This window comes from Mobula birostris, chromosome 7, assembly GCF_030028105.1.
Source record: "Mobula birostris isolate sMobBir1 chromosome 7, sMobBir1.hap1, whole genome shotgun sequence".
NCBI classification, from domain to species: domain Eukaryota; kingdom Metazoa; phylum Chordata; class Chondrichthyes; order Myliobatiformes; family Myliobatidae; genus Mobula; species Mobula birostris.
Window position 1 is genome coordinate 171,484,193 of NC_092376.1, and position 27,329 is coordinate 171,511,521.

Sequence of the window (27,329 nt, forward strand, 5' to 3'; positions counted from 1 at the left end):
AGGAAAATTTAATGTTCAACCACGAGGAAATTCAAGCAACAAACACAAAAATTGCTGGTGAACGCAGCAAGCCAGGCAGCATCTACAGGAAGAGGTACAGTTGACGTTTCGGGCCGAGACCCTTTGTCAGGACTAACTGAAAGAAGAGTCACATCAGATTGCACTACCCTTCTCTCAAAGGGTGCCCCATCAGGTCACGAAGCCTAATAGCATGAATGGCAGTGATGCTTCACTATCAAATGAACTCAACACCTTCTATGCCCGCTTTGAAAGGGAGAACACAACTACAGCTGTGAAGATCCCTGCTGCACCTGATGACCCATCTGCCTCAGAGGCCTATGTTAAAGCTGTATTTAAAGAAAGTGATCCCTTGCAAGGCGGAAGGTCTCGATGGAGTACCTGATAAGACTTTGAAAACCTGTGCCAACCAACTAGCAGGAGTATTCGCTGCTTTGGGCAGAAGTTCCCACTCACCACAAAAAGGCAACAATTATACCAGTGCCCAAGATGAATAACATGAGCTGCCTAAATGACTATCACCCGGTAGCACTCATATCTACAATGATGAAATGCTGTGAGAGGTTGGTCATGACTAGACCGAACTCCTGCCTCAGCAAGGACCTGGACCCATGGTGCATTGCCATGATAGGTCAATGGCAGGTGCAATCTCAGTGGCTCTTCACACGGCTGCATGTGGCAGTGAATTCCAAAAATTAACCATACTTTGGCTAAAGACATTTCTCTGTATCTGTTTTGAAAGGGTGCCCCTCTATCCTAAGACTGTGCCCTCTTGTCCTAGACTCTCCCACCATGGGAAACATTCTTTCCCCATCTACTCTGTCTAGGCCTTTAAATATTTTAAAGGTTTCAATGAGATCCCCCCCCATCCTTCTGAATTCAATCGAATACAGACCCAGAGCCATCAAACGTTCCTGGTATGATAACCCTTTCATTCCTGGGATCATCCTTGTGAACCTCCTCTGTACCCTCTCCAATGCCAGCACATCTTTTCTAAGATGAGGGGGCCATAACTGTTCACAATACTCAAGGTGAGGCCTCACCAGTGCTTTATAAAGCCTCAGCATCACATCCTTGCTCTTGTATTCCAGACCTCATGAGAGGAATGCTAACATGGCATTTGTCTTCCTCACCACTGACTCACCCTACAAGTTAACTTTCAGGGTGTTCTGCACAAGGACTCCCAACTCCCACTGCATCTCAGATTCTTGGATTTTCTCCCTGTTTAGAAAATAGTCCGCACATTTATTTCCACTACCAAAGTGCATGACCGTACATTTTCCAACATTGTATTTCATTTGCCAGCTACTTGCCCATTCTCATAATCTGTCTATGTCCTTCTGCATCCTACCTGTTTCCTCAACACTACCTGCCCTTCACCAAACTTCGTATCATCTGCAAACTTGGTAACAAAGCCATCTATTCCATCATCTAAATCATTTATATACAGCATAAAAAGAAGTGGTCCCAACACCGACCCCTGCGGAACACCACTAGTCACTGGCAGCCAACCAGAAAAGGATTCTTTTATTCCCACGAGCTGCTTCTTACCAATTAGCCAATGCTCTACCCATGCCAGTAACTTTACTGTAATTCCATGTGCTCTTAACTTGGTTCACTAGAATGATTCCGGGAATGAGAGGGTTAACATATGAGGAACGTTTGTCTGCTCTTGGACTGTATTCCTTGGAGTTTAGAAGAATGAGGGGAGACCTCATAGAAACATTTCGAATGTTAAAAGGCATGGACAGAGTGGATGTGGCAAAGTTGTTTCCCATGATGGGGGAGTCTAGTACGACAGGGCATGACTTCAGGATTGAAGGGCACCCTTTCAGAACAGAAATGCGAAAAAAATTTTTTAGTCAGAAGGTGGTGAATCTATGGAATTTGTTACCACGGGCAGCAGTGGAGGCCAAGTCATTGGGTGTATTTAAGGCAGAGATTGATAGGTATCTGAGTAGCCAGGGCATCAAAGGTTATGGTGAGAAGGCGGGGCAGTGGGACTAAATAGGATAAAATGGATCAGCTCATGATAAAATGGCGGAGCAGACTCGATGGGCCGAATGGCCTACTTCTGCTCCTTTGTCTTATGGTCTAATAGCCTCATGTGGCACCTTGTCCAGAGGCCTTCTGAAAGTCCAAGTATACAACATGTACTGCATCCCTTTTATCTATCCTACTTGTAATCTCCTCAAAGAATTCCCAACAGGCAAGATTTTTTGCTTAAGGAAACCATGTTGACTTTGTCCTATCTTGTCCTGTGTCATCAAGCACTCCATAACCTCATTCATAACAATTGACTCCAACATCTTCGCAACCACGGAGGTCAGGCTAATTAGTCTATTATTTTCTTTCTTGTTGCCTTCCTCCTTTCTGAAGAAGTGGAGTGACATTTGCAGTTTTCCAGTCCTTTGGCACCATGCCAGACTCCAATGACTTTTGAAAGATCATTAGTAATGCCTCCACAAGCTCTACTGCAATCTCTTTCAGAAAACAGGTGCAGTTCATCTGGTCCGGGTGATTAATGTACCCTTAGGTCTTTCAGCTTTTTGAGCAGTGAAGACTGATGCAAAATATTCATTTAGCTCATCTGCCATCTCCTTGTACCCTGTTATTATTTCTCTGGCCACGTTTTCTAGTGTTCCTATATTCACTCTTATTCTTTTTTTTAAACATCCTTAAATGCTTTTACTGTCCACTTCAATATTGTTTGCTACATAGCTTACATATTTCATCTTTTCCCGCCTAATCATTCTTTTAGCTGCTTTCTGTACGAATCCTCCTGGTTTTCTCACTGCGTAAGTTAGGGAAGACTACCTCCGGCCCCGCCAAACTTGCGAGATTGAGGCACTCTCCCAGTCCAAACCCCCGTTTGTGTGGATGCTGTACAATGTTACAAATACCAGACAGTACACCACATAAGATTTATGATTCTTCATTTGACTAAAGGGTTAGTAAAGAAAAGAACAAAAAAAGAAAAGGGCCCATTTTACTGAAACAGTCTAATGTGCACAAGTTGGAGCTCACAGTTTCTCCATAGTCACCGATCTTCAATCGATCTCACCCCTGGCCTCGTTGAATCACGGTCCTGCTCTGGGTCGAATCCTACAACCTCTTCTCTCCTGCGTCTTCTCTCTTCTCCTCTCGAACAAAAGCCCCAAGCCCAACCTTAGTGTCCCTCACCAGAGAAACCTCCCCTTAATTCAACCATCCTAATTGGATGACACACATTTCTCCTCATCTTTTATCTTCAACAATAACACAAACAAGCTGAAAACTGAACAGACTGCCAAAATGAAATACATACAGCATAGCAGTGAAAATATAAACCAGGGCATTGGATGTAGGTTTTTAAAAGCTTCCCAATCCTCTCTCTTTCTGCTAATTTTGCTTTGTTTTATGTCCTCTTCTTTTGTCAGCCACAGTTGTACTATTTTGCCATTTGAATTTTCTCTTGGTTTTGGAATACATCTCTCCTACACCTTTCTCATTTTTCCCAGAAACTTATGCCATTGCTGCTCTGCTGTCTTCCCTGCCAGCATTTTCTTCCAATTTACTTTGGCCACCTCCTCTCTCATACCATTGTAATTTCCTTTACTCCAGTCTGATATAGCAGTATTTGACTTTTACTTTTTCCTATAAAATTTCAAGTTGAAATCAATCATAAGACCATAAGACATAAGACATAGGAGTAGAATTAGGCCATCTGGCCCATCATGTCTGCCCCGCCATTCAATCATGGCTGATCCTTTTTTTTTCCTCCTCAACCCCAGTTCCCAGCCTTCTCCCCGTAACCTTTGATGCCATGTCCAATCAAGAACCTATCAATCTCTGCCTTAAGTACACCCAACAATCTGGCCTCCACAGCTGCATGTGGCAACAAATTCCACAAATTCACCACCCTTTGGCTAAAGAAATATCTCCGCATCTCTGTTTTAAATGAACACCTTTCTATCCTGAGGCTGTGCCCACTTGTCCTAGACTCTCCCAAGATGGAAACATCCTTTCTACATCTACTCTATCTAGGCCTTTCAACATTCGAAAGGTTTCAGTGAGATCCCCCGTCATCCTTCTGAGTTCAAGTGAGTACAGACCCAGAGCCCTCAAACGTTCCTCGTATGATAATCCTTTCATTCCTGGAATCATCCTTGTGAACCTCCCGTGGACCCTCTCAAATACCAGCATATCTTTTCTAAGATGAGCCCAAACTGTTCACAATATGCAAGGTGGGGCCTCACCAGTGCCTTATAAAGCCTCACCATCACATCCTTGCTCTTGGATTTAGGAGCCGAGAGGTAATGTTACAGCTATATAGGACTTTGGTCAGACCCCACTTGGAGTACTGTGCTCATTTCTGGTTGCCTTACTACAGGAAGGACGTGGAAGCCATAGAAAGGGTGCAGAGGAGATATACAAGGATGTTGCCTGGATTGGGGAGCATGCCTTATGAGAATAGGTTGAGTGAACTCGGCCTTTTCTCCTTGGAGCGGTGTAGGATGAGCGGTGATCTGATAGAGGTGTATAAGATGATGAGAGGCATTGATCGTGTGGATAGTCAGAGGCTTTTTTCCAGGGCTGAAATGGTTGCCACAAGAGGACACAGGTTTAAGGTGCTTGGGAGTAGGTACAGAGGAGATGTCAGGGGTAAGTTTTTTATGCAGAGAGTGGTGAGTGCATGGAATGGGCTGCTGGCAACGGTGGTGGAGGTGGATATGATAGGGTCTTTTAAGAGACTTTTGGATAGGTACATGGAACTTAGAAAAATAGAGGGCTATAGGTAAGCCTAGTAATTTCTAAGGTAGGGACATGTTCAGCACAACTTTGTGGGCCGAAGGGCCTGTATTGTGCTGTAGGTTTTCTATGTTTCTAAGACATCTAGCTGCTCTCTCTCCCCACTATTGACTGGGAATCCCATACTGTAAAAGAACTAGATGAAATAGAGTTTGAAAAATGTGTTCAGGAAAGTTTCCTTCATCAGTATGTGGAAATTCCAGTGAGAGTGTGCGATACTGATATTAGGGAATGCAACAGAGCTTGTGGCACTTTGCATCCAGTGATCACAGTGTCATTAGTTTCAAAGTAAATATGCAAAAAGATGAGTCTGTTCTGTAGGTGGATTCAAAATTGGAGGAAGGCCAATTTAGATGGTATCAGAAATGATCTGGCAAGTGTTGATTGGGACAAGCTGTCTTCTGGCAAAGATGTACTTGGTAAGTGGGAGGCCTTCAACAGTGAAATTTTGAGTACAAAGCTTGGATGTGTGTCAGAATAAAAGATGAAGATAACAAATGCAGGGAAACTTGGTTTTCAAGGGATACTGAGGCCCTGGTGAAGGGAAAGGTGGAAGTGTATAGTAGCTATAGGCAACTATGAAGAAATGAGGTGCTTATGGAGTACAAGAAATGCAAGAGAACAGTTAAGAAATAAATCAGGAGGGCTAAAAGAAGGCTTGAAGTTGCTCTCACAGACAAGATGAAGGAAAATCCCAAGGGATTCTACAGATATTGTAAGAGCAGAAGGATTACAAGGACAAAATTGGTTGGTTGAAGACCAAACTGATCTAGATGTCGGGGAGATATTAAATGAATTCTTTGCATCTTTGTTTACTCAGTATATAGATACAAAGTCAAGAGATGCGCCAAAGTGGCATCAACTTCAGAGACCCCAGGGCCTGACCAGGTGTTCCCTTGGATCCTACGGTAGGCAAGTGCAGAAATGGCCAGGGCCCTAGCAGAGATATTTAAAAAATTCTTAGTGACAGGAGAGATACCAAAGGATTGGAGAATAGCCAGTGTTGTTCCGTTGTTTAAAAAAAGGCTCTAAACATAAACCAGGAAATTAAAGGCCGGTGGGTTTGACATCAGTTGTGGGAAAGTTATTGGAAGGTATTCTAAGGGACTGGGTATATAAGAACTTGGATATACTTGGATTGATTAACGATAGTCAGCATGGCTTCCTGTGTGGTAGGTCATGTCTAACCAATCCTAAAAGGGTTTTTCGAGGAAGTTACCAGGAAAGTGGATGAAGGCAAGGCAGTGGATGTTGTCTGCATGGACTTGAAAGGCATTTTGACAAGGTCCTGCTTGGGAGGAGGTTTCAGTTATTCTACATTCAGGATGAAGTTGTAAAAAGGATTAGACATTAGCTCTGTGGGAGATGCCAGAGAGCAGTAGTAGCGGGTTGTGTCTCTGATAGAGGCCTGTGGCTAGTGGTTTTGCTCCATGATTGGCGCTAGGTCTCTTGTTTGTCATCTATATCAATTATCCTGATGAAAATGTGGTTAACTTGGGGTTTAGTGAGGAAGACAATCATGGCTTAAAGATGGAATTCAATGCTGACACATGCAAGGTTTTGCACTTCAGTAGGACCAACCAGGGTAGGCATTACGCAGTGAATGTTATGGCACTGAGGAGTGTGGTACAACAATGGATCTGGGAATACAGGCCCATACTTCATTAAAAATGGTGTCACAGGTAGACAGGGTTGTAAAGAAAGCTTTTGACACATTGGCCTTCATAAGTCAAAGAATGGAGATCAGGAGATGGGGATGTTATGTTGAAGTTGTATAAGATGTGGGTGAAGTCTAATTTGAAATATTGGGTGCAGTTTTGGTCACCTACCTGTGGGAAAGATGTAAACACATTTGAAGGAGTGCAGGGAAAATTTCCCAAGATGTTGCTGGGTCTGGAGGACCTGAGCTTTAAGGAAAGATTAAACAGGTTAGGACTGTGTGCTTTAGAACGTAGAAGCTTGAGAGGAGAGTTGATAGAGGAATACAAAATTATGAGGGGTATAGATAGGGTAAATGTAAGCAGGCTTTTTGAGCTTGGGTGGGACTACAACCGGAGGTTGTGGCTAAGGGGTGAAAGATGAAAAGTTTAAGGGGAACAAGAGCGGAAACTTCTTCACCCAGAGGGTCCTGAGAGTGTGGAATGAACTGCCAGCACAAGTGGTGCGTGTGAGCTTGATTTCAACATTTAAGAGAAGTTTGGCTAGGTAGTAGGGATATGGAGGGCTATGGTCCTGGTGTAGGTTGATGGGAGTAGGCAGTTTAAATGGTTTGGCATGGACTAGATGGGCCAAAAGGCCTGTTTCTGTGCTGTACTTCTCTATGACCCTATGTACATTTTGTTGTTTACTGTTATTTGCTGTTGTCTGCTAAAATACATTGAAGTGTGTATAACTTTGAAAAGGATTGTGTATCACAAAATTGCAGTATTATTCTAATTTTAAATTGTATGTTCAATTATCTGAAATAGTTGAAAGAATATTTTGCCATGTTTCTGATTTTGTTTTGTGTGACTGAGGCTGCCAAAGTTTAATTTTAGAAATGAGGGTATTAATTAAATCTCAGATTATTTATGAAGCATGCAATTGATGTTAATTTAGAAAAAGGTTTCTATGCTGCTGCTCCCTTATTGTGATGAAGGTGTTGACACATGGCTTATCTAGATGCTGGATAAAATGGTCAATATTTGATCTGTCAGGGTTATGAGCATGACTAGTTTTCATTAGATAAATACATATATATTAATCTGTGTCATTTGAACCATATGAAGCACCTCAGCTTTTCTGTAATGGATTTGTGGCTTCATTTGATCCCTAGTGAATTGTATATCAGTTTCTGCCTATCAGCCTTTCATAAATAAGGCCATAAGATATTGGAGCAGAATTAGGCCATCCCTTCATGGTGCATTTATTATCCCTTTCAATACCATTCTCCTGCCTTTTCACCGTAACCTTTGTTGTGCTCTATCAACCTCTGCTTTAAATATACCTGATGTCCTAGCTTGCACAACCATCTGTGGCAATGAACTCCACAGATTCACCGTTCTCTGGCTAAATAAATTTTCCTTCATTTTTGTTCTAAATGGACATTCCTCAATTCTGGGGCTGTGTCCTCTGGTCGCAGACTCCCCCACTAAAGGAACCATGCGGTCTCAGCTTTTCAGTATTGAATAGGTTTCAGTGAAATCCCCCTTGTTATTCTACTCCAGCAATTATAGGTCCAGAGCCACCAAACACTTCTCATATGATAACCTTCAATAACTGCACTTCACACTGGAAATACTTCAGGAAAGCCTCAGAGAGTTTAACGATTAATGCTGGAAGTCCTGCATGCTTTGTATAACAAACTGCAGCAACCTGATTGTTTTACAGTGCTTGTCACCATTCCTTTTCTCCTTTTGTGAAACCCATGGGTGTCTTAGGTTCAGAGATTCACCCTTCTCCCTGTGACTATTGGCTTCATACTATCAATCAGTGATTGAGTAATTTGTTTGTATTTAAGTATTATGGCACAGAATTCTTAAAGGACAAATGAAGAACAGGATAACGACTGCAGTTGAGGGTAGGACCACTCAGAGATGAAGTGGAAACATGCTTGGAGTTAAGGGAGGTCCTTAATGAATACTTTGCTTCATTGTTCACTTATGAGAGGGACTATGACAAATGCAAACCACAGCATGGAATAGGCTAATGTGCTAATCTGCTCCCACAGAAATTTCTTCAGTTCTTGTACTAAGTTCAAGAAACTGAGTTACGTGTAGGCAAAGAAGCAAATGCAATCATAAAATTTCTTGAGAAATGTTCTGAATTGGATATTTAAAACAAGCATAGTTGTTGACAAGTAATCTTATCCCACATGGAATCCACTGCGATCAAGAGCATTATAAGCCATAATGACATATGGCTGTGGAGAACAAGAATGACTTCAGCTCGCCAAACATGATCTTTCACCACTGCTGGAGCTCTCTCCCTAACAGCACTGTGGGAATACAGGTTTCCTCCGCTATCCGAAGGTAGAGCATTCCTATGAAATGGTTCGTAAGCCAGAATGTCGTAAAGTGAATAAGCAATTACCATTTATTAATATGGGAAAAATTTTTAAGTGTTCGCAGACCCAAAAAATAACCTACAAAATCATGCCAAATAACACATAAACCTAAAATAACAGTAACGTATAGTAAAAGCAGGACTGATATGATAAATACACAGCCTATATAAAGTAGAAATACTTCTCTGCAAATTGCAGCACTGTCTAGCGCAGCGAGAAACTCATGGCAGCACTCTCAGCAGAAACACTCTCTCCAGTAACCTTTTAAGCTATGAAGCTGCCAAATCATACCAAATAACACATAAAAATACACAGCCTATATAAAGTAGAAATAATGTATGTACAGTGTAGAGTTTCACTTACTGGAATCTGGAAGACACAGTTTCCTCCAAACGCCATTTCTCATCGAGACTGTTAGCCTATCGAGAGCATCTCCAATGTTGGCAATTGCCAATTTTGTATTGTATTCTTTCCAGATCTCTGGCAAAGATGCTTTAGAGTTACCCTTTCTGTCAATGGTACTTACAATAAAACGCATCACTTTTTGCGTATAGTAAGCCTTAATTGTGGCTATTAGGCCTTGGTCGCATGGCTGCAGCAACAATGTTGTATTCGGCGGTAAGAACACAACACGAACGTTACCGCCATACTTGGTAATACCAGGTGGATGAGCAGCACAATTATCAACTATCACAAGACACCTATTATCGAGGTTATTTTCTCTACAGTACTTTTCAACAGAAGGACTAACGTATCCACTCATGCACTCAGAAAAAAATCACTTGGGAATTCCAACGGCTTGGACGGGACACAACAGGAAGTGTATTCTTATCAATGCCTTTAAGTACCTTCGGATTTTCTGAATGGTACACTAGTAGAGGCTTAAGGACAGCATCTAAGGACAGTGGTGTTAATAATAGGCATTAGGGTAAACCTGTCCTTCGATGCCTTGTGTCCCTTAGCCTGCTTTTCTTCTATCGAAATAAATGTCTTGCTCGGCAATTTTTTTCCAGTAAATTACAGTTTCATCACAGTTAAACACTTATACGAATAACCACCTTCTGTAATTACTTTCTTCAGTTCTGCTGGGAACTTTTTGGCAGTTTCAGTATCAGCCGAAACACTCTGTCCGGTAAACGTTAAACTATGAAGCTGCCTTCGCCTCAGAAACCAATCAAGCCACCCATGACTACCTTTATCCACTTTCACAACACTTTCATCACCATCGTCCAGTGCTTTCTGTTTCAGCTTATTAAAAAGACTGATTGATTTCTCCTTAAGTATAAGAAAACTTAACGGAACGCCACGCTTTGTACACCCATCAATCCACTCAAGCAATAGACTTTCTATTTTATCCATTATTGGATGCCGACTAAGAGAGACCATTTTGCAGCGTGACTTCAGAGAACTCGGAATAAGGCTGAAAAGCAGGACCTCCAGGGTGGTTACCTCAGGTTTGCTTCCAGTTCCTTGTGCTGGAGAGGACATGAACAGGGAGATAGGGGATCCAAATATGTGGCTGAGGAGCTGGTGTGGGGAGCAGGGATTTAGATTCTTGGACCACTGGGATCTGTTTTGGAGTAAGGATAAATTGTGCAGAAGGGACGGGTTGCACCTTAACAGATGGGGGACCAGCATTCTGGCAGGCAGGTTTGCCACTGTTACACGGGTGTGTTTAAACTAAGTAGTGGGGGGGAGGGGATGAACAGGAAATATAAGAATGGAGTTAAAGGGAATGAGAGAATAAGAAAAGTTAAGAAAGACAACAGAATTAAAGTGGCAGAAAGCCCAGGAAGGGATCGGAGAATATGGGCAAGTGCAATAGGAATCAATGTGAAAGGTGACGGGAATAAAAGTATTACTTTAAAAGGATTAAAAGTATTATATATGAATGCACGAAGTATAAGAAAGAAAGTGGATGAGCTTGAGGCTCAGTTGGAAATTGGCAAATATGATGTTGTGGGAATAACAGAGACATGGCTGCAAGAGGACCGGGGCTGGGAAATGAATATTCAGGGATATACATCCTATCGAAAGGACAGACAGGTTGGCAGAGGGGGTGGGGTGGCTCTGTTGGTGAGGAATGAAATTCAGTCACTCGCGAGGGGGGACATAGAATCAGGAGATGTAGTCAGTATGGATAGAACTGAGAAACTGTAAGGGCAAAAAGACCCTGATGGGAGTTAATCTATATATTATACTCCGTGCATTCATATATAGTACTTTTAATCCTTTTAAAGTAATACTTTTACTCCCCTCACCTTTCACATTGATTCCTATTGCACTTGCCCGTACTCTCTGATCCCTTCCTGATCTTTCTGCCCCTTTAATTCCGTTGTCTTTCTTAACTTCTACAGGCCCCCAAACAGTAGCCTGGATATAGGGTGCAAGTTAAATCAAGAGTTAAAATTGGCATGTCGCAAAGGTAATTCTACGGTTGTTATGGGGGATTTTAACATGCAGGTAGACTGGGAAAATTAGGTTGGTACTGGACCCCAAGAAAGGGAGTTTGTGGAATGCCTCAGAGATGGATTTTTAGAGCAGCTTGTATTAGAGCCTACCTGGGAGAAGGCAATTCTGGATTTAATGTTGTGTAATGAGCCAGGTTTGATAAGGGAACTCGAGGTAACGAGCCATTAGGAGGTAGTGACCATAATAAGATAAGTTTTAATCTACAATTTGAGAGGGAGAAGGGGAGATCGGAATGTCAGTATTACAGTTGAACAAAGGGGACTATGGACACATGAGGGAGGAGCTGGCGGAAGTTGACTGGAAAGATACCCTAGCAGGGATGACAGTGGAACAACAATGTCAGGTATTTCTGGGAATAATATAGAAGGTGCAGGATCAGTTCATTCCAAAGTGGAAGAAAGGTTCTAAGGGGAGTAAGGGGCGACCGTGGATGACAAGGGAAGTCAAGGACAGTATAAAAATAAAAGAGAGGAAGTATAACATAGCAAGGATGAGCGGGAAGCCAGAGAATTGGGAAACTTTTAAGGAGCAACAAAAGATAACTAAAAAGGCAATACAGGCGGAAAAGGCGAGGTACGAAGGTAAACTAGCCAAAAATATAAAGGAGGATAATAAAAGCTTCTTTAGGTATGTGAAGAGGAAAAAATTAGTTAAGATCAAAGTTGGGCCCTTGAAGACAGAAACGGGTGAATTTATTGTGGGGAACAAGGAAATGGCAGATGAGTTGAACAGGTACTTTGGATCTGTTTTCACTAGGGAAGACATAAACAATCTCCCAGATGTAATAGTGGCCAGAGGACCTAGGGTAACAGAGGAACTGAAGGAAATTCGCATCAGGCACAAAATGGTGTTGGGTAAACTGATGGGACTGAAGGTTGATAAATCACCAGGGCCTGATGGTCTGCATCCCAGGGTACTTAAGGAGGTGGCTCTAGAAATCGTGGATGCATTGGTAATCATTTTCCAGTGTTCTATAGATTCAGAATCTGTTCCTGCAGATTGGAGGGTTGCTAATGTTATCCCACTTTTTAAGAAAGGAGGGAGGGAGAAAACAGGTAATTATAGACCAGTTAGTCTGACATCAGTGGTGGAGAAGATGCTGGAATCAATGATAAAAAACGTAATAACGGCATACTTGGATAGCAGTGGCAGGATAGGTCTGAGTCAGCATGGATTTACGAAGGGGAAATCATGCTTGACTAATCTTCTGGAATTTTTTGAGGAAAGGTGCAGCTGACTCATATCGCCAAATCATATCGTTTCCTTGCGGCCTGGTACCAGTCCGCGGCCCGATGGTTGGGGACCGCTGGATTAATGGGTCCTTTTCAGAATTGCAGACAGTGACTAGTGGGGTACCGCAAGGCTCGGTGATGGGACTGCAGCTATTTACAATATACATTAATGATTTAGATGAAGGGATTAAAAGTAACATTAGCAAATTTGCAGATGACACAAAGCTGGGTGGCAGTGTGAAATGTGAGGAGGATGTTATGAGAATGCAGGGTGACTTGGACAGGTTGGGTGAGTGGGCATATGCATGGCAGATGCAGTTTAATGTGGATAAATGTGAGGTTATCCACTTTGGTGGCAAGGACAGGAAGGCAGATTACTGCAACACACATAAAAGTTGCTGGTGAACGCAGCAGGCCAGGCAGCATCTCTAGGAAGAGGTGCAGTCGACGTTTCAGGCAGATTACTATCTGAATGGTGTCAAGTTAGGAACAGGGGAAGTACAACGAGATCTAGGTGTCCTTGTTCATCAGTCACTGAAAGTAAGCATGCAGGTACAGCAGGCAGTGGAGAAAGCTAATGTCATGCTGGCCTTAATAACAAGGGGAATTGAGTATAGGAACAAAAAGGTCCTTCTGCAGTTGTGCAGGGCCCTGGTGAGACCATACCTGGAATATTGTGTACAGTTTTGGTCTCCAAATTTGAGGAAGGACATTCTAGCTATTGAGGGAGTGCAGCATAGGTTCACGAGGTTAATTCCCGGGAAGGAGGGACTGTCATATGTAGAAAGATTGGAAGGACTGGGGTTGTATACACTAGAATTTAGAAGGATGAGAGAGGATCTGATTGAAACATAAGATTATTAAGGGATTGGACACGCTAGAGACAGGAAACAGGTTCCTGATGTTGGGGGAGTCCAGAACCAGAGGCCACAGTTTAAGAATAAGGGGTAGACAATTTAGAACAGAGTTGAGGAAAAACTTTTTCACACAGAGGGTTGTGGTTCTGTGGAATGCTCTGCCTCAGAAGGCAGTGGAGGCCAATTGTCTGGATTCTTTCAAAAAACAGTTAGATAGCTCTCTTAAAGACAGCGGAGTGAAAGGATATAGGGAGAAGGCAGGAAAAGGGTACTGATTGTAGATGATCAGCCATGATCATAGTAAATGGTGGTGCTGGCTCGAGGGGCTGAGTGGCCTACTCCTGCACCTATTGTCTATTGCTACGAGCAGAACCAACAGTAACATCGGCAGCTATCAAAGTTCTTTCTCTTTGTATATGAATAGTGCGGATGGTGGACGCAGGCAAGTTCAACGCGCAGACAATGACCTTACTTTGTTCACCACGATCGAGACACTTAATTATGTCTAGTTTTACACTAAGTGTAACACCCTTACAAGCTCTTTTAGGCTTTTCTGATACCTTAGAACTCCTCCTGCTAACGGATGCACAAAATAAAATACGTGTTTAAGCAATGGCGGCTAGAATGCGGTTCCGGGGGAGGAGCTTGGCTGATGAAGGGTCTCGGCCCGAAACGTCGACTGTCCCTCTGGCCTGCTGTGTTCACCAGCATTTTTTATAGGTTGTTATAATAGGCGTTTTTAACTTTCCACATATTGACTGGGACTCCCAAACTGAATGCTATACCCTGGTTAAGACAATGCTTTAATTCATTAATACAGTATGCTGTCAGTTATTTTATTTTCTGCATATTTTCTCAAAATGTAATGTGTTCCTTTAATTACATTATACAATCATAATTCAGTTGATTGATAAGTTCAGCTTGTTGAATTGGCCAATAGGATTTGTATTGTGAACTTCAACTTTGTCTACCTATAGAGAAATGGGGGGAAAAAATTTCCCTTAGTGCTTCTTCTATATGTGCTAAACATACATTAATACGATTTAAAGTAGTACACAGAGCCCATATGTCCAAAGATAAACTAGCTTGTTTTTATTCCCATATAAACCCTACTTGTGATAGATGTCACTCTGAAGTGGCTTCTTTAACTCATATGTTTTGGTCTTGTCCTGTTTTGGAAAAATATTGGAAAGATATTTTTGATATTATTTCAACAGTTCTGTGCTTTGATTTAAAACCCCATCCTATTACGGCAATTTTTGGATTGCCAATGGTAGAACATAGATCTTTGTCTTCAGCCTGTCGGATGATAGCATTTGTTACTTTAACGGCGAGAAGATCTATTTTGTTGAACTGGAAGGAAATCAATCCTCCAACTATATTCCAATGGTTTTCTCAAACTATAGTAAGTTTAAATTTAGAAAAAATTAGAAGTTATATTTTTGACCCTTCGGTTAAATTTGAAGAAACTTGGAAACCTTTTATGCAACATTTTCATAAGATGTAATCTGACCTTTCGGAATCTCTGGTCTTAGTCTCCCCCACCATATGAAACATCCTCTCCACATCCACTCTATAGAGGCCTTTTGATAGGTTTCAATGAGGTCACCCCTCATTCTTCTGAGTTCCAGTGAGTAGAGGCCCAGAACCATCAAATGCTACTGATGTGACAAGCCTTTCAATCCTGAGCAACACACAACATGCTGGAGGAACAGCAGCCCAGGGAGTATCTATGGAATAAAGTAAACAGGCAACTTTTCGAGTCGAGACTCTTTATCAGGACGAAAACATTCCTGAAAATGATTCGATTCCGGAATAATTTATGTGAACCTCTTTTGAACTCTCCAATGTCAGCACATCCTTTCTTCAATAAGGGACCCAAAACTGCCCACAGTACTCCAAGTGAGGGTTCGCCAGTGTTTTATAAAGCCTCCACATTACATTCTTGCTTTTATATTCTAGTCAGGAGGAGAAGATGGCGGCGTGCCTGCGTGTGCGCAGCCCGCCGGTGAACAATGATATCGTATCTGTTAAATAGGGGCCGTGGACAATTCTGATTTGATGGAGAATGGACGTGAAGGCACAGAGGAACATCTGGAGAAATTTCCGAAACGCCCGTTCGCTGCTGTCGTTACTGTGTGGTCGGGAATCTTTCGGAGGGTAGGCGTCAAAATCTCCGGCCTTGCCTGCTTTTGGCGACTGAGAAGGAGGTTGAATCGTTCAGACAGAGATGGCGCTCAGTATTCAGTGTCGGAGAGCTGATCAGAGCTCGAAGTTTTCGGATGACTCAGAGTCGGATTGTGGTCGGCATGGCAGGGAGAGTTTTTCTTCTCCCGTCTGCGTGAGATGTGGGACATTTGAGAGACTTTGAACTTTTACTGCGCTCATGGACTTCTTCATCAAGTTATGGTATTGTTGCACTGTGTAACTATATGTTATTATGTGATTTTGTCAGTTTTTTCAGTCTTGGTTTGTCCTGTGTTTTGTGATATCACACCGGAGGAAATAATGTATCATTTCTTATGCATGCATTACTAAATGACAATAAAAGAGGACTACATGTCTCCATAATCATAGTCCTCTTGAAATGAATGCTAACGCTCCATTTGCCTTCCTCACCATTGACTCAATGGCAAATTAACCTTTAGGGGACCTTGCACAAAGGCTCCCTTGTGCACCTCAAAATTTTTGAATTTTCTCTCCAGTTAGAAATAAGTCTACCCTTTTATTTCTGCTACCAAAGTGCATGACCAAACACTTCCTGATACTATTCCATCTGCCACTTTGCCCATTCTCCTCATCTGTCTAAGTCCTTCTGCAGCCTCTCTGCTTCCTCAACACTGCCTGCCCCTCTATCTGTCTTTATATTGTCCGAAAAACGAGGCCGCAAAGCCATCAATTCTGTCATTCAAATCATTGACATACATTGTAAAAAGAAGTGATCCCAAGTCAACACGGACCACTGTGGAACACCACTTATCACTGGCAACCAACCGTAAAAGGCCTACGTTATTCCCACTTTTTGCCTCTGTCAATCAGCCAGTACTCTACCCATGCTAGTACCTCTCTTGTAATACCATGGGCTGTTAACTTGTGAAGCAGCATCATATGTGCCACCTTGCCAAAGGCCTTCTGAAAATCCAAGTACGCAACATCCACCGATTAAGTGTGTGAAAGGTGAAAAGTTTAAGTGGAACATAAAGGGAAACCTCTTCACTCAGAGAGCCATGAGATTGAGGTCCCAGCACAAGTGGGCTATGCAAGCTCTATTTCAATGTTTAAGAGAAGTTTGCATAAGTACATGGATGGTAGGGGTATGGAGGGGCTATGGGAGTAGGTAGTTTAAATGGTTCAGCACGGACCAGATGCACTGAAGGACTTGTTTCTGTACTCTTTTTCTATGAGTCTATGCATTGCTTTAAGCTAAGATGGAATTTGACCATTTTTTTCATAGTGGATGCTTGGTGTCAGAGATGCACAGAATGAGGGAGTGGTGGAGACCAAGACCAAGACCAAGACTCATATGCAGATGAGCAGTTGAATTGCTAAAGCCATTTCCAAGTTGGGTGGCAGGTAGAGATGTGTCTTTACCAAAGGAGGTGTAAGGCAGTCCTTCCCTCTGCTAGCCTGTAGGTCATCCTTGGGCAAGGTGTAGCACCTGCTTTGCTCTCCAATCAGGGTTTCATGAAGCTATGAGAACAAGTGGTGGATGGTTGTGTGAGCATCTGGTTCATATCACAAGCCCTGGTTATGCGATCACTGATGCCAGGCAGACAATATCTGAAGAGCATTGATATTGGCTGGGGTCACCCATCTTGTAAAGACAGTGCCCAGAAGAAGGCATTGGCAAACCACTTACGTAGAAAAATTTGCCAGGAGCAATCATGGTCATGGAAAGACCATGATCGTCCACACGATTGGATACAGCACATAACTAACGATCGAATCTCCAAGTGCTTGGCATTTATAAATCAAAGTATTGAGTACAGGAGTTGGGATATTATGTTGAAGTTGTATAAGATTTTGGTGTGGCCTGATTTGGAGTATTGTGTGCAGTTTTGATCACCTACTTACAGGAATGATGCAAGTTTGAAAGAATACAGAGAAAATTGACAATGATATTGCCGGGTCTCGAGGACCTGAGTTATAATGATAGATTGAATAGGTTAGGGCTTTATTCCTGAGAACATAGAAAATGGAGATGAAATTTGATAGAGGTATGCAAAATTATGAGGGGTATAGATAGGGTAAGTGCAAGTAGGCTTTTTCCACTGAGGTTGGGTGGGGCTACAACCAGTGATCGTGAGTTAAAGGTGAAAGTTGAAAAGTTTAAGGGGAACATGGGAAACTTCTTCACTCTGGGTCGTGAAAGTGTGGAACGAGCTGCCAGTGCAAGTGATGTATGTGAGCTCACTTACAAAGTTTAAGCAAAGTTTGGATAGGTGCATAGATGATAGGGGTATGGAGGGCTATGGTCCAGGTGCAGGCCGATGGGAGTAGGCAGTTTTAAGGCAGTGTTGACTAGATGGGCTGAAGGGCCTGTTTCTGTGCAGTACTTTTCTATGACTATGATTAATGGGATTATTATAGGTGGGCATGGACATAGTGGCGCTGGTTCTGTGCAATATAACCCTACGAATTTTAAAAGTTGATATCACTCAAAATTTGAATATTATGCTGAGCAAGTTAAGACCTGAAACTCCAACATGTAAAGTGAAACATTCACCAAAACCTAAGTGAAACTTAAAGTGTTACCATACAAGATTGGGAATAACATTTATCTGCCACAGAAATAACCTTGCAGCTTCTAACTACTGATCATGTGACACCATCATATCGGGAATAACTTTGTCTGCCTCAAAAATAACTCCGCAGCTCCCAACTACTGATCATGTGACACACATATTTGCTTACAGTGCAGTACTTGGTAGTACAGGCTGGTTATTATGTCGGATCTCACCAGCACTTCTGATGTTGATCTTGTTAACATGACTGGTAAGCAAATTTATAAGTAATTAGGTACATGCAAGCAATACTGAATATTTGTATTTAATGAGAATTACATGCATTAAGTTCTGTGGCATACTTGCATACTTGGTTATAGTGTCAAGTTCCAAACTAAACAAGTGAAAGCTGGCTGCTCAAAGTTCCCAAAAATATATGAATTAGTCTGTGGCACATAATAATCTGATGGTCCCATCATATTTATTCCTAGTGGAAGAAGATTAAATTACAGCATTAGTAGTAAGATATTAATGGTGTAATGGCTTCAGTTAGTTTACAATATGAGATGGAATATTTTGTTTCTGTAAATGTGGCCTGCACACTTATAAATATTTAAAACCAATCTAATCTATGGATCCTGGTTGACAGGCTTGTTTGCTTTGAGCAGTACAGTTAATGATCTGCCTTTGTGCTTAGAATGCAAGTCTGTTTAAACCAAGCTATATAGCTCACACATACTTTGTATGTGCTGACAGCTATGCTGGGGCACTGTTAATTCAATTTGAGCTCACGTGACCTTGAATCTTTTCGCCATGACCTTGTTCATGCCACAGCATAAGAATTTTAGCCATTTTTCTCCAAAGTTATCTTGAGTTTACTTGAAGTGGGTTTAATTCACTGACAGCGTACTAATTTATAGGCAGAACTCCAGTGATTACATCCTGTTTCAACATGCATTCAGCAGATAGTCTCACCTTTCATAAATTACAAAGAATTATAAATTATAATTCATAAAATAATTATAAATTCTTTTTTAAGGGCAGAAATTAGAATATTTGCTAATCCTTTCTCAGTGTTCCCTTCCCTTCATAATTTTGCAGATAGCCGGGTTCTCCTGCCTAATTGCAAGCCTAGCAATGTCTATGTTTGATTAAAACACTGCAACACCAAGTGCTAATCCAGTAATGATTCTCTGTCTGTAATAATTAACTATAGCATCACTTCACATCAAGCACTGTGATCATCATTAAACAAACACTGTTGTCGTCGCAGAAACATGGGTTATGTCTTTTGGAGCAGATTACAGGCTTGGTCTTCTGTAGTGAGCATGAACGTCCATAAAACATGTCAGTAGTTGGACTAAGAGTCAACACCATCCAGAAGAAAGCTAGCTGCTTGGTAGGACAACCGCAACATGTACTTCATCTACCTCCAGTTCTTATAGTAAACTGGTCCCTCACTTAATGCTCAAGATGCCTTCTCACAAATGAGAGTACTCTTGGGACCAGTAATAAAAAATGACCATTAATGTATAGAGCTGTGTGTAGCATTTTTGTTCTTGACATGAGCCAGGAACCTTGTTGAGTTTTTGGCTTACATTTTTGTAGTAATGAAACAGTTAAGGTGATTTCATGTTCACTGGACATCAGGCCATGTAACATATTAAGGCAATGTGTAGTTTTGCTTGTGAAGCTATGGTAAGGTACGTCATTGCTGAGGTGGGAGGGGGGGAGTGATAGGTTGAAGACCCATTATTTTTTCCAGTGTAGTGAGTGTGGGCATTGCTAAGGTTTAGCTTGTTCACATGTAGACAGACTATAGGGAAATCTCTGGGCTGGGGAGTGCAGGTCATTTAAACAGGAGGGGGAGACAATAAACTCCATTGCATCTAACAGCAAATGAAAGAGACTTTAGCTTTGAAAGGTGTGTCAGTATGGCCTACACATGCAGTTGCTCTGCTCACTGCAGCTTTCATAGGCAGCTTCTGCACATTGCTTTGGTAGTTCATTCACACTGAGCCCTACACTGTTTGTTGCAGGAGTGCCAGTGAGGAAATAACTGCCATAATTTTCCCAGAACAACAATGAGAGCCCTGACTGGAATCTTATTTGAATTGCAGAGAGATTTGTATCTGACTATTTAGATGTTAGGGCCATGAACACTATTCGGTGTCCTGTGGGCTAGCAGAATGGCTGCATCATCTCCCAAGTACGTTGCAGTTGCTCATTGGCCTTGAAATTTCAACTATACCAACTGTGAGCAACATCAAATTTGTACAATGATATACGCCATCCTTTTTGAAAGTATTGAATTTTCTTCCTGAACAAAGCTGTCAGATTCCTTCAACACACGACTTTTTATGGTCAGTGCTTAAAGATCCAGTGGTTGAAGAAAGCAGCTCATCATTGTCTGTTCAAGGGCAACAAATGCCAAGTGTGCCAGCAATGCCCATGTTCCAGGAATTAATTATTTTTAAAGGCTCATCAAAAGCCATCAAACACTTGCCATATGAAGAATGTTTGGCTCTGGGCTTGTATTCACTAGAGTGCTGAAGAATGAGGTGTGACCTCATTGAAACTATCGAATGGTGACAAGTCTTGATAGAGTGGATGTGGAGATGATGTTTCCGATGGTGGGGGAGTCTTAAGACCAGAGGGCACAGTCTCAGAATAGAGGGCTGTCCTTTTAGAACAGAGATGAGGTATTTTTTTTAGCCAGATTGATGAATTTGTGGAATTTTTTTTGCCACAGGCAGCTGTTTAAGGCAGAGATTGATAGATTCTTGATCGGTTGAGGCATGAAGGGATACGTGGAGAAGACAGGAGATTGGGGCTGAGAGGAATAATGGATAAGCCATAATGAAATGGCGGAGCAGATTGGATGGGCCAAATGGTCTAATTCTGCTCCTGTATCTTATGGTCTTATGGCTCATAACTGAAACAGCTCCAGAGGGATGGGGTATTGTTAGAAATATTTGTTTTACCTGGGGTGTTACTTCCCAGCCTCTGTCCGATCCCTCCCTGCACTGCTATGTATTGGCAATCTTTCCTTTTCCCACTCATGATATGGGGTCTCAATGTGAATCTTTGACTTTCACCTTTTGCCTCTACAAATGCTACTTGAGCTGCTGAGTTTTCTCGTGTTCTGTTTGTTCCAGATTCCAGAATTTTAGGTGTATTTTGCTTTCACATTAAATCAACTGTTCTGACAGTTGCTTACATCATAGATACAACTGTCTTTGTGTGATCTGTTTCAAACAGAAATAATTCTTTGTCCTTAACAGATTCCTGTTCTGTCACCAAGTGAAATTAACTGGGACGTTGTGATACAAAAGTTCCCTTCTTGCTTTTGATCCTCTTTAACTAACTAAACAGCATGGGTGAGGTGTTGTGGAACTACTGCACGACCAAAGGTACAGTCCTTGGAAAGGTTACCACAGACTCATTCGTTACAGGGATGTGTGAGGGATTTTAGTATTGAGCTAAGAATTCATCCAATTATTTGGTTAATGTACCACACACAAAATGCTGGAGGAACTCAGCAGGTCAGGCAGTATCTATGGAAAAAAGTACAGTCAACATTTCAGGCCAAGCCTCTTCAGCAGGTCTCTGCTGTAGATTTGCCACATGTGGATGTGGGGACTAAGTCTTTGAGTATATTAAAGTCAGAGGTTGATAGATTCTTGATTGGTCAGGGCATGTCAGGATATGAGGAGAAGACAAGAGATTGAGGCTGAGCGGGAAAATGGATCAGCCATGATGAAGTGGCAGAGCAGAAAGTATAGAGATTGCAGGAGTATTCTTCTGACGAAGGTTTGGCATGTCATTTAAAACTTTGACCAAACCTCTATAGATGTGCAGTGGAGAGTATATTGACTGGTTGCATCATAGCCTTGTATGGAAATACCAATGCCCTTAAACAGAACATAGTTAAAAGTAGTTGATTTAGCTCAATCCATCACAGGTAAAGCCCTCCTCACCATTGGGAACACCTTTAAGGAGTGCTGTCGCAGGAGAGGAGCATCCATCATCAAGGATCTCCATCATCTAGGTTTCTTGCTGCTACCATCAGGCAGGAGGTGCAAGAACCTCGGGTACACACCACCAGGTTCAGGAATAGTTATTACCTCTAAACCATCAGGCTCTTGAACCAAAGGGACTAACCCTTAATCAACTTCACCTCATCACTAAATTTTCCCGCAACCTGTGGACTCACTTTCAAGGACTCTTAATCTCATGTTCTCGACATTTGTTGCTTATTTATTTACTGGTTTATTTCTTTCTTTTCGCATTTGCAAAGTTTGTGCAAAGTGATTGAATGTACAAGTTGGTGCGGTTTTCCATTGCTTCTATTATGGATTTATTGAGTATGCCCACAAGAAAATGAATCACATGTTTGTATATGGTGACGTATATGTACTTTGATTTAAAAAAATTTACTTTGAACTCTGAACTTGAACTTTGTTTACTATGCCCGGCAGGCCACACTACAGGTACATCTGTTAATAGGTAACTTCACTTACCCCAACACTTATTTCCAGAACCTATGGACTTACTTTGAAGGACTCTACAACTCATGTTATCAGTACTTTTAATTTATTTATTCATTATTATTACTATCTTGTGTTTTTAGAGTTCGCACAATTTGTCTTTTGCCCATTAGTTGTTTGTCCATCTTTGTTCAGTGCAGTTTTTTATTGAGTCTACGCTGTTTCTTTGTATTTACTGTGAATTCCTACAAGAAAGTGAATCTCAGGGTAGTGTCTGGTGATATAGTATATCCAAAGACACTGTGGCAGGATATTGCATGTTGACAGAGGGAACTGTTAACTCCCAGGTCTTGGAGTTTGGTGACGAGCTTGCTTGGAATTGTATGTTGAAAGCAGAGCTGTTTAACAAATAGTGTATAGTTAGTGAGCTAAACACTCTTCTATGGTAGGTGTCTTTGGTGTTTGGATGTTCCAGAGATGTGTGTAAGGCTGGGTAGATGGTGTTCACTACAGACCTGTTTTAGTGGTACATGAGTTGTAGTAGGTTAAGGTTGTCTGGGAGGCTGGATTTAATGTGTGCTGTGACCAGCCTTTCAAAGCACTGAATGATGGTAGATATCAGAGCCACCGGACCGTAGTCATTAAGGCACTTTGCTTTGTTTTTCGTAGGCATTGGGATGATAATGGACTTCTTAAAGCAGGTGGGAACTTCAGATTGAAGCAGGGAGAAGTTAAAAGTGCCTGCAAATACCCCCATCTTCTTGACTCCACAGGTTCACTCTCCAGAAGACTTGCATCTGCAGTGGTGTCTGTAGGGTCAGGTGCATTGGAGACTGGTGGGTGGGTGGGTGGGTGGTATTACACCAATCCCCTTCTGTTCAAAATGTACGTAGCATGTGTTAATTCATTGGGGAAGAATTGGCAACTGGCAATCCATTGGCAATTCTGCCCCACTTTGTCTTGAGATTCTTTATCATGTAAAGGGCTGCTACAACTAACAGCTAGTTTGGGACTCAGTTTTGGGCTGGTATTGTCTCTTGGCATCTCTGATTGCTTTACAGAGTCACATCCCAATGTTTTTTTTGCAAAGGTCAAGGTCACTTTGTAAGTGTTGGATAGGACTGGAGGCTTCATTTCAGCACTTATATGTGCCCTCTGCCCATCTCCCAAACCAGCATATCCTGCTGTTCTTCAACTAGTGCATTACTCCATTCTAAATAAAACCCTCCAGAAATTTATTGCCATTCCACATGCATCGGAATGTTCCCAGTGCTTGCTTCATCTCAATGGCTGAGATGGGAGGTGCAGACTGAGGTAGATCCTGCAAATGTTTGCTCGGCAGGCTTGCTCCCACATACTGTGTCCAAAGCATAAAAGTGGCACTGCATAACACAGTGAAGTCTGAATGCTTTGATTAATTTCCAGCTGTGACAGTGATTGTTGTGTCACTGTGCAGATGACCAATCATGACTTGGACATCTTGAGGCCAGCAGATGCTACCAGTGAGAGCAGAGGTTCCTGAAATATGAGCCATCAGCCGGCTGGAGCCCTGCTTCCAGGCTCTGGCCAAACACAAAGACCTTTCTTTGAAGTGATGTGGCCTCTGGAGGTACTTAGCTCCAAGTAGATGATGCCTGTGCCTTTCCTCAGCTTTTGGATCCAAGAGAGAGATCCTGAAGGAGGCAGTAGTTGGCATCGAGGTGAGGGTCTGTGTTGTAAAGCCTGCTGAACTAACCTGAAAACATGAATGTGTGTGTGTGGGAGGGTGGGGTGGGGTGGAGAGGTGGAGTTAGAGTTAAGGTGTGTAAGGTGGTAACCTTTTGAGTTCAGTTTAGATTTGGTTTTGCTGTGTAGGCAGCAAATCCAAGGCAAAGTGGGAGTGAAATGAAGGCTATCTTTCACTCTCGTGCTTGCTCACTGTGTGGGTGAGGTCCAAATGAGCCTTGGTTATATTAGCACAGATTGGATCCCAATTTTACACCCAAGTAGACCATCAATAATAATCCATACAAAACTCCTGGTAACAGCAATAAGAGAGCACAATGGGAAACTCGATGGAGGTTCGATTCATTGGGGCAGAGTGAGAGGATCCTTTTCTGTGCTGTATGATTCTTTGACCTCACAGCTCAAAGTCCCTTTCAGAAGCCGTCAATGTGAATGATTATAGCAGCGTTGGGAGATATGGGGAAGGGTTAGAATGGGGAGAGGAAAGGGTGTGCACTGAAGGAGCGGCAGATGGAGAATTATCAGGTGCTGAGTTTCCCTACAATCTATGGTTGAATCCAGTATGAGGTCACAGTCTCCCTTTGGTAACATTGAAGGTCAGGTATAAACCAATTGGCTCTCAGTTTTGAGACTGGATGTGACTGAATAAACAGTGATGATGATGTACACATTTCTCTCTCTACAGAAATGCCAGCACCGGCCAGAGTCGTCAAAGCAGGAAACCCAAGACCAAAGAAAGGAACCAAGGTAAATCTATTGAGCTGTCACAAACACTTCCTGACGTTTTCAACTTTGATTTTTCTTTTGGTAAAATATGCTCTCTACTAAATCATCTCTTTCTCCCTCTAGTTCATTTTTTGACTGTCTCAATTTAGAGTAGCACAGCATGGAAACAGGCCTTTCGGTCTAACTGGTCTATACTAACAGATTTCCGTCTAAGCCAGTTCCATTTGCCTGTGTATGATCCCTTTAAGTCCTTTCTATCTATGTACAGCGTCTTTGAAAAGGTATTCACTCCCCAACTCTTTGTTCACATAAATCAATATTACAACCAGGGATTTTGTTCAATTTAACTGAAAATTTTTATTTGTGAATCACATGCTCCTCTTTTCACAGTAGAGCCCCAAAACAAGCAAAATAGTAAAGCATGAAAAACTAAAAAATCAAAACCTGAAATGTCACGACTTGAAAAGTATTCATCCCCCTTTGTTCAGTTGTTACTTGAACCACCTCTTGCAGCTATTACAGCCAGTAGTCTTTTTGAATAAGTCTATTAGTTTTCCACATGATGGAGCAAGGTTTGCCCATTCCTCCTTGCAAAATTGCTCAAGCTGTGCCAGGTTAGTTGGGGAGCAGTGATGGACAGTAATCTTGTGGTCTTACCAAAGATCTTCGATTGGATTAATATCAGTATCCTGACTGGGCCACTCAAGGACATCAATTTTCTTCATTTGAAGATACTCCATGTGGTTGCTCTGGCAGTGTGCTTTGGGTTGTTAATCTACTAGAAAGCAATCTTCCTCCCCAGTTTAAGTTCTCTGGCGGAAACTTGCAGGTTTTTATCTAGATTCTCTCTATAATTAGCAGCATTCATCTTCCCATCACCCCTGACCAGATTCCTAGTCCCTACTGCAGAAAAGCACACCCATAGCAGGATGCTATCTCCATCATATTTTGCAGTAGGAATGGTGTAATCTGGCTGACGCAGCATTAGATTTAAGCCACATGTACCTCTTAGTTTTGAGGCCAAAAAGTTCACTTTAGTCTCATCCACCCACAAGACCTTAGGAACATAGAAAACCTACAACACGATACAGGCCCTTTGGCCCACAATGCTGTGCCGAACATGTACTTACTTTAGAAATTACCCAGGGTTACCCATAAGCCAAACACATGGAAATCTGCAGATACTGGAATTTCAAGTAACACACGTAGAAGTTGCTGGTGAACGCCAGGCAGCATCTATAGGAAGAGGTACAGTCGACGTTTCGGGCCGAGACCCTTCGTCAAGACTAACTGAAAGAAGAGCTAGTAAGAGGTTTGAAAGTGGGAGGAGGAGGTCCGAAATGATAGGAGAAGACAGGAGGGGGAGGGATGGAGCCAAGAGCTGGACAATTGATTGGCAAAAGGGATATGAGAGGATCATGGGACAGGAGGCCTAGGGAGAAAGAAAAGGGGGAGGGGGGAAAAACCAGAGGATGGGCAAGGGGTATAGTGAGGGGGACAGAGGCAGAAAAAGGAGAGAGAGAAAGAATGTGTGTATATAAATTAATAACGGGGGGGAGGTGGGGCATTAGTGGAAGTTTGAGAAGTCAATGTTCATGCCATCAGGTTGGAGGTTACCCAGACGGAATATAAGGTGTTGTTCCTCCAACCTGAGTGTGGCTTCATCTCTACAGTAGAGGAGGCCGTGGATAGACATATCAGAATGGGAATGGGACATGGAATTAAAATGTGTGGCCACTAGAAAGTCCTGCTTTCCCTACCGCACAGAGCGTAGGTGTTCAGCAAAACGATCTCCCAGTCTGTGTTGGGTCTCGCCAATATATAGAAGGCCACATCGGGAGCACCGGATGCAGTATATCACCCCGCCAACTCCGCCGGTTCCGTCTTCGAGCCTACTTCTTCAGCAAAGATATGCTTTTTTTTCAGCCAGGGCTTCTTCCTTGCCTCTCTTCCATAAGTATATTTTTTTTCTGGGAACGCCTTAGAGATTGTGGTGCCATGAACATCATCTCCAGTTGCAGTCACTGACTTCTGCAGTTCACTGAGTGACAGTGGCGTCACAGTAGCCTCATTTACAACTGCTTCCTTCTCTGACGACTAAGCTTAGAGGCCCGACCTAGGCAGTCATGCTGCAGTTTCATATTTTTTCCACTTTTTCATGATGGTCTGCACTGAGCTCTGATGTATGTTCATGGCCTTTGAGGTGGTTTTGTACCTGTCTCCAGATTTGTGTTTGTCTATTATCATTT

The 27,329-nt window shown here is 42.3% G+C and overlaps 1 protein-coding gene across 1 annotated transcript in view; it reads left to right on the top strand.

The window, feature by feature from the left end:
* The window catches only part of larp1 (La ribonucleoprotein 1, translational regulator), a 180,930-nt gene that overhangs the window by 26,579 nt on the left and 127,022 nt on the right, over nucleotides 1-27,329 (top strand). The window contains exon 2 of the mRNA XM_072264084.1: nucleotides 25,040-25,101. Within this exon, the coding sequence (XP_072120185.1) occupies nucleotides 25,040-25,101 (62 nt within the window). The remainder of the gene's footprint in view (nucleotides 1-25,039; nucleotides 25,102-27,329) is intronic.